The sequence below is a fragment of the Rhinolophus sinicus genome, chromosome 2 (genome assembly GCF_057876585.1).
Source record: "Rhinolophus sinicus isolate RSI-liver-muscle chromosome 2, RSI-T2T, whole genome shotgun sequence".
Lineage (NCBI taxonomy): Eukaryota > Metazoa > Chordata > Mammalia > Chiroptera > Rhinolophidae > Rhinolophus > Rhinolophus sinicus.
In genome coordinates, this window is record NC_142502.1 from 43983967 (window position 1) to 43996448 (window position 12482).

Below are 12482 nucleotides of genomic sequence, written 5' to 3' on the forward strand. Positions count from 1 at the left end.
CCCAGTGCATGATGGGTACTCAGTAAATGTTAGGTGAACCTTACAGAGGCCAGAAAGGTGCAAAGGCAGAGAACATGGTGTATATGGCAGTGGTGAGGGTAGACATGAGTGGGCCGAGCTTAAGGGAGGCAGCTGGGTTTCAGGAGTGAGATAGATCTTAACAATGTGTGCCCTGGGCAAGCCATGTACCCTCTCTCAGAGACTTGCTTGCTTCTGTGAAAAGGGAGTAGCAATGTCTTGGGCATGGGTGTGGTAAGAATTAAACACATAATATATGAAACACAGCTAACCCAGTATCTGCACATTGAGCTCCGTGCATGTTATTCCCCTTCTTAGGAAAAGTATGATCTGTTATATACGGTGAAGAAAACAGAAAAATAAGATTGAATAAAAAGAGTGAAACCTGCTAATACCTAACACCACGCTGAAGTTATGCACCCTCTCTGATAGCCTTGGTTCCTTTTATGGAAAGGAAGTGCAGGGTCTCAGCTCCTGCTTCCCGCATAAGAACGCAGGACATGGTGAGGCCAAAAAGGAACACCCACGGGGCCATAGATAGGGGAGTCATACCGCTATATTCTCTCTGGAGGCTGGGCTGGAGACACAGGGAGCAGGAGCCACATGATCTGCAACCTGCTGTTGGCTTCTCTGCCAAACAACCAACCTCCTAGCGTAGCCACAGCAGTTATATCAGTGGCTAATGGCTAACTGGTTACAGCTGATGGCCACCCAGCCACAGCAGGTGGCCATCTACTATCCAACATCTTTCCACGTGAGCCCGAGAGCTTGGAAACTGCTCTCTGGAACTCTGTCCATCCAGGGAGTAACAATGCTGATCTGGGTAAGCAGTAGATGGGGATCATTCCTCTGCCTGACCACAGCCACATAAAATCTCACTTGAAGAGGTGAAGAAGGCTGGTTTTAAGTCATCATTTCCTTTTCCTGTGGCTACTGCCAGACAGGCAGCTGCCATGGAGCCAAACTAGTGTGGTCTTGGGGGCAGGCAGAGGAATGCAAAGGAGATGTGTCCCTAGGAAAGGCAGCTTAGGAAAACCTTGGCAAGCCAGGTGTCTTTGAATAACAGGAAATAAATACCTGCGGTCCTGCAAGTATTCAAGTCAAGCCCTAAATATGGTCATATTTCCCAAAAAGGTAAAAAGGAAAAATAATGACAACTTTGTTTATTAACAGAAATTTGCACAGTTCAGATACGAATGGGCTGGTACAGAAGGCTTTGGACGCTTCAAATGTCTATGAAAATATTGCCAATTATGTTAGCGAAGCCAATGAAACAGCAGAATTGGCTTTGAACATCACTGACCGAATATACGATGTGAGTATCCCCTTATTTTAGAGCTCATTTGTATGTTGCCTTTTGCCAGCATATGGTTTTTCTGTCTTCTCATGTCATCTCTTGAGCTTCCCATGTAATATAAATGGCAGAAAGAGCAGGAGAACTAAGAAAAGACCATTTATTTATGTTACGAATGTTTTAGTAATGCAAGTTCTTCAAGACATGCCCTACTCCAGACAGCAAATGCCAGTTCCTTGGACAGCTTTTTAAACCTACAGTCCCCGAATAAAACATACATAAGATGTGTTCCTGGAGATAGAGAATATGCTTTATGCATACATTCAGATTTTTTTTAAATTTATTTTCCAATTACAATTGACATACAATATTATATTAGTTTCAGGTGTACAACACAGTGGTTAGACATTTATATACCTTACGACGTGACCACCCCCAAGAGTCTAGTACCCCCATGACGCCATCCGTAGTTATTATCAGAGAATATTATTATCTATACTCCCTATGCTATACTTTCCATCCCCGTAACTATTTTTTAACTGGCAATTTGTACTTCTTCATCCCTTTCACCTTTTGATTTTTTTCAACTCAAAAATTGTTTATTGATGGTTTATAAATGACAAGCACTTTGGTGGGGCTTTGGCCAGGCATTATTCTTAATTCACTGAATTTTCCTCAAAAAACATTTATCTTGAAAATGCCGAAGATGTTGTTGTCTTGTGTCCACCTTTGACCTTGTTTTTGAGCTATGAAAATGAAGCGGTATTAATTTTGCTTGGTGTTTAGCAGATAAACTGTGTTATTTAAATTCTAAAACCCTGAAAATTTCTCGTGCTGTCATTCTTACTCTCTTCACCCAATTCCTTTGCAGGCTGTGAGTGGAATCGATACTCAAATTATTTACCATAAAGATGAAAGCGAGAACCTCCTCAATCAAGCAAGAGAACTGCAAACAAAGGCAGATTCTAGTAAGTATTTTCACTTTCCCATCTTCCTTCTGGTTTATTGCTGCTTCCCTCCTGCATGTACACAGAGATTTCAAAATTTTAAGAATAAAGGATATTTCAACTAAATAATACATTAATAGTTCCTACTCAGAGTCAAGGTGTAAAACAGCAAAGAGTAGATATTTTAAAATAAATTGTGGTTGTTGTTTTTTTAAAAAAAAAACCCTCAATGTAGTAAAAGATATATATGCTGGATAATCATAGTTAAAGTTCAAATACCCTTGGAAATGAGTTCATTACCTCAGAGATGAAGAACGTTTAGTGAAATTCTGAGTCAATTCAATTGTTTTTAAGAATAACTCTTAATTAACAGAAACTTACTGTAAGTACCAATTTTCAAAGAGAGAATCCCATAAAATATACTTAACACTAAAACTATATTGCATATAATCTACCCTTTCTTGGACAGGTCAGAAGGCTATTCAAAATTTTACCCATGATGACACATGAAGGGAAAGTCAAGAGGATAGGGTACCTACCACAAAGCCATCTGGTTATCTGCACTTTCTTATACTTTGGGTTCTTCAAGTTTACTGTATTTAGGACAAGCCTAATAGCCATAGGGAAAGAAGCATTTTCAAAGGCTGGTGTTTGCATCTGCTAAAGCAATACCTCTAAGAGGGAGAAAGGGAGGAAAAAATAAAAATGAAATTATTTTAGTCAGTTTTGAATCTTGTGAGTTATTCTTAAAAACAATCAAATTGACTCAGAATTTTACTAAACATTATTCATCTCTGAGGTAATGAACTCATTCCCAAGGATATTCAAGCATTGACGAACGAGATTGGAAATCCATTATCTAGCTAAGTTCTAACTGCCACCTAAAAACAAAGACCAAGTCTAAAACTGAAAACTTCACGTAATTTTATCAAAGCAATTAATCTCCAGTCTACCATGTTTGTTTGTTTTACAAAGAAATATATAAAAAACAAATGCACTTGTTTTTCATGTGCAGAATATTTAACTATTTAATTACCATAAAGCAATTATTATTTTATGCTTTCTGGATAAACAAAGGCAATAAAAAATGCTATTAAGTTTCTTAATTCTAATTAATTTATAGGTCCACTTTTGAACATACTCTTTAGAAAAGAATTAGAGTTATAGCAGTGAAGAATTAGATTAATAGTAAAATATTTTAAAATAAATATTGTCATATCTATGTATTGTTTTTGTTTCATGTGTCTGAAGACCAGATATGCAGATCTTCATGGTTCGGGGACTTAAATATTTTATTCTTGATAATTTGCAAAGTATTTTCTTTCTCAATCCTGTCCTTATAGAGTTATGGAACCTCATGAAACCTCATTTCTATTTTGGGAATGATAACCTCTTCAAAATTTCATATTTTATATGCAGATAATCTCTCTGCATTGGTCACTTTGAATGTTTTGTAGATTTGTCACCTATTTCATGATCTGTTTGGTTAAATTCTTTCATGTATTTATTGTGAAAGGGATCCCAAAGGGGAGTTAGGATTGTGTGGCTCAGAACTTGCCTCCCTTGAAACAATACGCGTTTGCAATATGATATAAATTCAGATTTTCAAATTGAACCATATTCATCTACTGAGTTAGATTATAATTTCAAATTACTGTTAATTCATTTTTAAATGACTTTCAGTGATCAATCATCTTTATTTCCCAGCTTTCCTCTCCGTCATTGTCTATATCAAATAGTTGGCAATCTATGATAAACCCAGGAAGCTGCTGTTTAAAAGAATCTTCTATTCAATTCATTTGTAAAATGAAAACAGTGTTTATGTAAGACAAGAAGCTCCAAATAGGACACAATTTTTATGAAACATTTCTTCTTATAAACATCCAGCCCAAAATAGATTTTCTTTCTCCTATTTTTATCAAGAGCTCCAAATATAGTTAACTATATTTTTTCTCAGTATATTAGCCAGTGTTGTTGGTTTTTTTCCTCAGTCACAGGACCCAAAAGAAAGAGCTAAAAAAAATACTTTGTGTCATAATATTCAAAAATTGAAGCCTCACTCGTCCTTTTTTTGGCTGCTTTTCCACAGGCAACGAGGAGGCCGTGGCTGAAACCAGCAGGCGTGTGGGTAGAGCCCTAGCAAGGAAGAGTGCCCTTAGAAACAGATTGAATGATGCCATTAAGCAACTGCAAGCCACAGAGAGAGGTAAGGCTCACCGGCAGAACTTAAGCCTCATCTGGTTGTTCACTGATATTAAGATAAACCTTTAAGGAAGGAGTAGGTGATTCTTGCCTATCAATTTTTTTATAAATAAATACTGTTTTCCGATGGCAAAAGAAACTATGTTCCTCACATACAAACACACACACAACAAAATCCTGAAAAATATTTATAAAAGCTGTCATCACACCACCTAGGGTGACCACTAGGGATAGCATTTTCCTCCAATATTTTTGTGTGTGTGTGTGTGTGTGTGTGTGTGTGTGTGTGTGTGTGGTGTTGTGTGTGTTGAAAGAATCATATTGCTTATACGTACTATTTGGTAACCTACTTTCTTGTGAACATTCCTCTTCATTAACAAATATGCCCTAATTTGGTTATTGGGTTTCTCTGGCCCCAACTGTGAACTGCTGCCCTCTGTTACATGCCCGGTCATTCTTGTAGTGCAAGCGAGTGGACCAAAAAGCCAAACAGAGAAACAAAACTCTCATCTTGCCTAATCTGGGGCTATAGAGGTATTTAGAAAGATGTGATTGGAAGCAGATGTGCCTTCGCCAGCACAGTGAAAGTTAAAACATGACGACTGGATGTGGGTGTTTTACTACACGGAGCAAATCTGGCTACAGTACTGGTCAGGAGGGTATCACCCATTGAGAGTCCCTGCTGTCGGCACCACCAGAGCTAGGTACCGGGCTGTGTTTTGCAGATATTAGCTGATGTGGGAAAGGATCACCATTACCTTCAGGCTGATGTGAATCCTGAGGCTTGTCAAGGTTAGGGAACTTGCTCCAAAAGGTACACTGCAAAAAGAAGCCGACGCAGGATTCACCACTACTACCATCAGAGTTCAGAGCATGAGGTTGAATTAAATGTTTCTTCTCTTTGAAAAAATTAAAGCTACAACCTCCCCTGAGTGATTTTCATTTTTATTATAGGAGTAATACATGACCATTATAGAAAAATTACAAAAAACAGATAGGAAGAAAGAACAAGAGAAGAAAAACATTTTATAATCTCACTACTCAGTAACAAAGCATTTTGTTGTAAACTTATTTGTAGTTTGAATACATAACTTTTTAATAAAAATACCATTTTACTAGACGCTCTTTTTAAAGTTGCTTTTGTTGTTCAAAACTACCTTTCTTTAAAAGTGATACTTGCAATGAATTTCAGACATAAATATTTTATGAGTTAAAATTGCATGTATTTTCTGTGGCTTTTTCTCACCAGGTTGCTAACCTGAAGAAATAGTAATTGCTCTTTTTTTTTAATTTATGTCTAATTTGAAAATGTTTTAAGTGAGCTACATGATTTTAATGAGACTTCAGAGTTTTTCAAGCTCACTTAATACTGCTTACAATTTTCTTGTGCATCTAATTTACACCATAATTAACATATATTTAAAGATCTTAATTGGCTTAAAAGCCCAAAATGTGAGGTCTGTTTCACCCAGTGATTAAATGGTTGTTAATATTTCCAACAAATGTCCTGCTTTTCTGCAAAGTGAATGTCCTTGTGCTCTGTGTGAAGGTGACACTCAACAGCGCCTGGGTCAGTCCAAGCTCATCACTGCAGAAGCCAACAAGACGACGATGGAAGTCCAGCAGGCTACAGCCCCAATGGCTAACAAGCTAACCAACTGGTCACACAATCTTCAAAATTTCGACTCTTCTGCTTACAACACTGCAGTGGACTCAGCCAGAGATGCAGGTATTGCTTAGAAATTTCTCCATTTGCATCCAGTTGAGGAATTGGTCATTAAACTCTACACATCTTTTGTTAAAAAGGAATTTTCTTCATTTGTGTTTCATATTGCAATAATGTAGAAGTTAGCTTCGAAAAAGAGAAAAACTTTTTCAGTTCATCTACCCATATATATGTGTGTGTGTACATATGAAATATATATATTTCACATAAACACTCGATAGATTGGTTAAGAGTCATATTTTTTCTATGTGAAATAATGGTAGCACTTGTTTTTCTCAATGTAAGACTAATCCTTTGGGGAAGAAGATCAATCACATGTTAAAGTAAATAATCTTAACAAAATACTGGTTTGCTTTAAGGAAAACAACATTTCTTGAACAGCATTGCTTTTACTAAACAGTATTGCTTTATCCTTACCCCCAAAAATCAGGTTACTACCAACAAGTACTGAATATGGCCAAACATAACTGAAGTTTCTCACTAAGAACAGTTTGTTGGCCAACTTGGATACAAATTTATAGCACTGAAAATGAAATATTTTGATGTCTACCTAATTTATTTGGTTATGCACAGATATTAAATTACATATTACTTGGGAAATTTTCTTTTTTCCAGTCTCATATATTTATTGTCTCTTCATACCTCTTAAATATCAACATTTTTGTCATGACTAGAACTTTCTGTTCTCAAACATGGTTTTGTTTTTTTTATTTTTTATTTTAATTTTATTTTTCAATTACAGTTGACATACAATATTATATTAGTTTCAGGTGTACAAGTCCACCACGTTTTTGCAGACCATATCACCGTCACTTCCACCTGAATTAAGAAACAACTTTATTAATCCATATATGATTTATCTGTCACTAGAAAGTTTATCACAGGTCATAAATATTCATTCCAATAACAGGAAGACAGCTGTTTTATATTCATTTTAAGGGTATTATCATGAGTTCTTCCATGTAACCACTCACTTAATTGCTTTTAAAACTTAGTGTTTAAAAGATTTGCTTCTATGACAGCCAACATTTACATTTATGAAGATACTGCCTCAGGAATATTTACAAAATCTGTCCATTTATTTTCTCTCCTTTTTCAGTCCTACCGGTTATTTCAGTAAGCCTCCAGGACTAGCACTAATTGAAGTTGTTTCAGGCTACTGTGTTTTCATTAAATAGCGATAGCATTTTGCAGTTCAAAACAAAGTAAATGAAAGAGCATACCATGATATAAGAAACTTTATAGAGACTCATATAAGGTGGCTCCCTTTCTCTGAGAGAATTGAGGTCAGGGAACCCTGTCTTATACACATTTCCATAATCAAAATTTTAATGTAGTGCTTTAAATGTAAAGAGGTACCAAAAAATATATACACATTTTCAGAAAGGAAAAAATTATATTAAAAGTGTAATATTCAATATATTCCGAAAACAAAAAATGAATACAAGTCATGTGTATACGTTTTCTTGGACACCCCTTGTATTTTATTACCTCTTGTTTTTAAAGACTATTCTAAAATCGCTAGTGTGATCTGTGATCCAAACAACAAATACTTACCTCTGTATTAATCAATACGATAAACTGATACTTGCTATTATTTTACTAAATTCAATTCTTTGTGCTGGAGAAGCACTTTGTTTCCTAAGTACAGAAAAGAGGTATTTCCTTGGTCCTCACTGACATATTCTCCTTAATCGGAGTTTAATTTGGTTCTAGGAAGAGGCTGGCTCTTGTTCAGCTGCTGATGCTCAAAGACCACATCCCTGCCCTTAGGGAAGACCATACCCTAAAGATATTCATTCTCTATTCCACTGGTTCTCAAACACTAGAGTGCATCAGAATCATCTGGGCCCTACTCCCAGAGTTCCTCATGCTTTAGGTTTGGGATGGGGCCAAAGAATTTGCATTTCTAACAAGTTCCCTGGTGCAGCTGATGCCATTGGTCTGAGGAACACACATTGAGCACCACTGCTCTAGTCTGTGAGACTTTGGAAAAAGTTATGCTATTCTCTGTATTTGGGGTACTTCTCATCAAGTTGTAGCCTTATGATTTGTACTCTTTTCTAGTATTGTACATTATATATCCAAAAAAAATTACCTAAAAAGTCAGTATGAGCTGCTTGGACCATCACCTTTGTCTGAGACCATAGCCCATGGCTACCCACTCCAGCCTTGGCACAACTGCCACTCTTTGGGTGCTACCTCATTTCCCCCATCTAGTTATGCCTCTGCTGGGTCCATTACAGCAGCAGTGTGACATGTGAATGAGCGTCCTAGAAAATAACTCTTTTACCTCCTTCGGCCCAGCATTTTTGTTTTTTTTGGGTTTTGTTTTGTGTTTTATTTTTTGTATAAGTTGTATGAGAAATGCAAACAGAGCCTGTCCTGTGTGGTGAATGGAACATCTGTGTATTCATTGTGGATCCTGCCCTTTGGACATGTACATTCTAAGTCAGCTTGCTTTGCATACAATGTATAGATTAATATTCACTTTAAATGCCACAGAATAGGAATTGACCATGTTTTGGGATTCACTATTAATTTTGCAGGATTAAAAATAATTTCTTGTAGTTCTATCAGAAGTAACCATGTGTTTGTTGTCTCTTCACCTGATTTCTGAAATACATTTAATATTGACATACTTACTCAAGTGATTAATTTTTATTAACTACAGTAAGAAATCTGACAGAGGTTGTCCCTCAGCTCCTGGATCAGCTTCGTACGGTCGAGCAGAAGCGGCCTGCTAGCAACGTTTCCACCAGCATCCAGAGGATCCGAGAGCTCATTGCTCAGACCAGAAGTGTCGCCAGCAAGGTAACCTTTGGAAGGTGTCATCATCAGTCACTCAGTAATAATGAGAATATGAAGCTGAGCTCCAACTCTTAGAGCAGCTTCCAGAGCCCGGAACCATCCTGTTGTATCATCCAGCTCAGTAGTTCTCAGCTCCGTCTATTCATCAGAATCACATGAGGAGCTCTGGAAACCAAACCCTTTCCTGGTCCCAAGCTGAAAGCAATATATCAGGTTCTCTAGCGGAAGGGCTCAGCACCTGTATTTTCTTAAATTTCCCCAGTGATTCCACTGTGTAACCAAGATTAAGGACCACAAGTTAACTTAGTCAACAAAACTCATAGAGCACAAGAAATGAGGTCAAGTCAACCACAATAAAAGAGTCAATTTATTATTATTATTCATTATTTTAGCAGCTGTTTTAGTCCAATTACTATATGGAATAATCTTGTCCATCTACGTCTTCAAAGAATTCTCCAGTACAGACAGCATAAATGATATGAAGCTTTTACTGACTCCTCCACAGGCTTAACTGAGGAATCACATCCCAGCTAAACTGAATAATCTCACGAAAGACCCTGTTCTGAGCCTGATACAGAAGCACTGCAGCAACTCCATGGCTAGTGCCAGGGTTGGTAGGAACGTATCCTGACACCACACTTAACATTTTCCATGTGGCAAAACAGGGCTTGTTCTTGGCCTTCGTTTAAATTTGTTTTTTATTGATTTATAGACCAGCAGCATTTTTTTACAACTAAGTTATATGGCTTAATTTCTCAACTGAGAATTGGCCTGAACAGACTGTTGGCCCTAATTATTGACAGAAAGAAGAGTTGGAAATCAATTATTTTGTGATGAAGGAGATAATGATTGGTAAATATGCCCACCTTTTAAATGATATATGATAATTAATCCCATACCACAAACTACCTTTTTTATATTCTTAGAGAATATTTCAAAAAAGGTTTATTGTCAACGAACGGCATTTTGAAAGCTAGGTTTCTGTAAGTGCTTTCTGGCAATTTTATTCATATGGAGTAGAACGTTGAGGCCTCAATCACCTAAAACCATTTTCTAAAGAGAGTCTTGGCAATGCCTTTGGCGCTCACTGGGCTCCCCAATGTATTTCTGTGCAGGTATACATCCTTCTCAGTTTTTACATGAATCCCACACACTGCTTGATTATTTATTAAGATGTAATGATGCTTACTCAACTGGCAACATAGGAAACTGCACTCTAGGCACCTGGAAATATAATCCTGAGCTCACTTACCATTAGTTAACCAAATCAATATTAATTAATTGATGTAAATACATTTTATCATTCAAAAATGTTTGCATAGATGGCTTGTATATACACTATCCGTCCACTTCTGAATACTCTGAAAATCGCCCCAAATCACACCTATTTAGCACATCACATTGGGCCTCTTAGAAATGCATTTACTGAATTGTGCTTTGTTGTGGTGCTTTTCTGAGAATCATTACAAGAAACATCTTAATGAACTCATACTTACAATTATATAATGAGAGAGCCAGGCACTGGAATACAGTTTATAGTTATCATCTTATTTCATTCTCACAACTAATTTATTGTCCTCAATTTACAGATGAGGAAACTGCAGGTCTAGTGACTTGCTCATGATCATATAGCAGTAAGTGGCAGAGCCAGGTGTCAACACCCTGTCTAAGACGACAAGGCTGGGTCCAGACCCCTCCCAACTGCCAGATGTGGTCGAGGGTGTTGCTTACAGCATCACCCCATGCTCCTCTTTGGAAGACTCTGGGGAGAAATTCTTAGCCGTGGTAGTACCCAAGATTAGTTTTCTTCTCCTGATCAATTCATTGTTGTTAATTGTATAGGTCTTGTGAATTATGTAACTGACAAGTATCCCTTCAAGATGTTTAGTTCACCCCAACCAAGTATGTAGTCCATTGTGGAATCTATATTTATTCTTACTCTTTGACCTATTTGTCACCTTTTTTTTTTTTTTTTTTTTTTTGCTTTCTTTCACCTCAATTTAATTTAAACTATTGTATTACAATCTGCCTTAAATCCTCTCTCCAACAAGGTGAGGCCATAAGCAAACAAAAGCATAGAAGAGAATAGAGCTCAGAGACCCCATCAGGAAGGAGGGAAGCCCATTGAGAACCATGAGAAAGCACTGTGCGCATTTCTGCAGAGTACTGTTAACCGAGGAATTTTGTAACTCCAGATCCAAGTCTCCATGATGTTTGATGGACAGTCGGCGGTCGAAGTGCACCCCAGAACCAGCGTGGACGACTTAAAGACCTTCACATCCCTGAGCCTGTACATAAAACCTCCTTCTGTGAAGCAGCCAGAACCAGCTGAGACTGCAGATCAGTTTATCCTGTACCTCGGAAGCAAAAATGTAAGAACATGAGGTTTTAAAAGAAGGGATACTATTGAAAGGAACCATAGGTGCTTTGCTCTTGCCTTAGAACAAAGCTACCTGTGCCAACAACAAAATTCCCATTCTGGTAATTCAAAAGGTATATAGATCATTTTAGTGCCAAGACCAAGGTAGTGATTTAAGGACAAGTAATTCCTTCTCTGTGTGAGATATTTCTGGGCTTGCTTCATATCAACCTCACACTGCTAACTTTGAGGAGTCTGAATGTAGCACTTTAAGACCTTCAGCATACAGAGGCGATGACGTTTGAGGCTGATCCCCGTTTGAAGATGCATAGCAGTGAGTGTCGGCATGCTGCATTGTATCCCTGGGTTAACTAAACACGGTTAGCATACTCCTGGCAACTCTCAAATGTCCACAAGCCTGCCCTTGCTTGCCTCCTGGTCCAGATGCACTTGGACAAACCCAGGGTGGCAGCAGACTGATGCAGCGACAGCGAGGCTGGAAAGAAAGAAGCACTGCCCAGTCTGAGAAAAACTTTGGTAACAATTCAGGCCAGATATGCCTTGCATATAGCCCAGCATTGAGATTGCTGATTGTCCTTTAAAGAAATGAAAACAAAAGATGATGTTCATGCGTTTGGATTTTATTTAAGTGACTTCTTGACATTTCAGGCCAAAAAAGAGTACATGGGTCTTGCAATCAAAAATGATAACCTGGTGTATGTTTACAATTTGGGAACGAAGGATGTAGAGATTCCCCTGGACTCCAAGCCTGTGAGTTCCTGGCCTGCTTACTTCAGCATTGTCAAGATTGAAAGGTAAAGTGAATCCATGACGTGGGCTTATGTGCACATTTGATGATAAATCTATTGAATGCACTCACACACTCTCACAATCTTCCTGTGTGTGTTGTAAGTAGCATTTTCTTCCCTCTATTCTTCCTGTTTCTTCCATTATTCCTGTATTCCTTCTCAAATACCTTAGTGGAAAACAAAAGATTAGAAAAAATAGCCATCATTTCCAAATAGCAATCTGATTATTAGATCTTTTTATGTGGCCAATCCATGAATTAATTTTTTTCTCCCCTCCTTATTGGTTGTTGACAGCCTATAAATGCTTATGAATGTG

General features: G+C 37.6%; 1 protein-coding gene across 5 annotated transcripts in view; it reads left to right on the top strand.

Moving 5' to 3' along the window:
• The window catches only part of LAMA4 (laminin subunit alpha 4), a 129902-nt gene that overhangs the window by 87367 nt on the left and 30053 nt on the right, over positions 1 to 12482 (top strand). For all 5 annotated transcript variants that reach the window (XM_074333455.2, XM_019735050.3, XM_019735053.3 and 2 more), the window contains 7 exons: positions 1192 to 1333; positions 2184 to 2280; positions 4349 to 4465; positions 6011 to 6190; positions 8862 to 9001; positions 11194 to 11370; positions 12027 to 12172. In XM_074333455.2, the coding sequence (XP_074189556.2) occupies positions 1192 to 1333; positions 2184 to 2280; positions 4349 to 4465; positions 6011 to 6190; positions 8862 to 9001; positions 11194 to 11370; positions 12027 to 12172 (999 nt within the window). The remainder of the gene's footprint in view (positions 1 to 1191; positions 1334 to 2183; positions 2281 to 4348; positions 4466 to 6010; positions 6191 to 8861; positions 9002 to 11193; positions 11371 to 12026; positions 12173 to 12482) is intronic.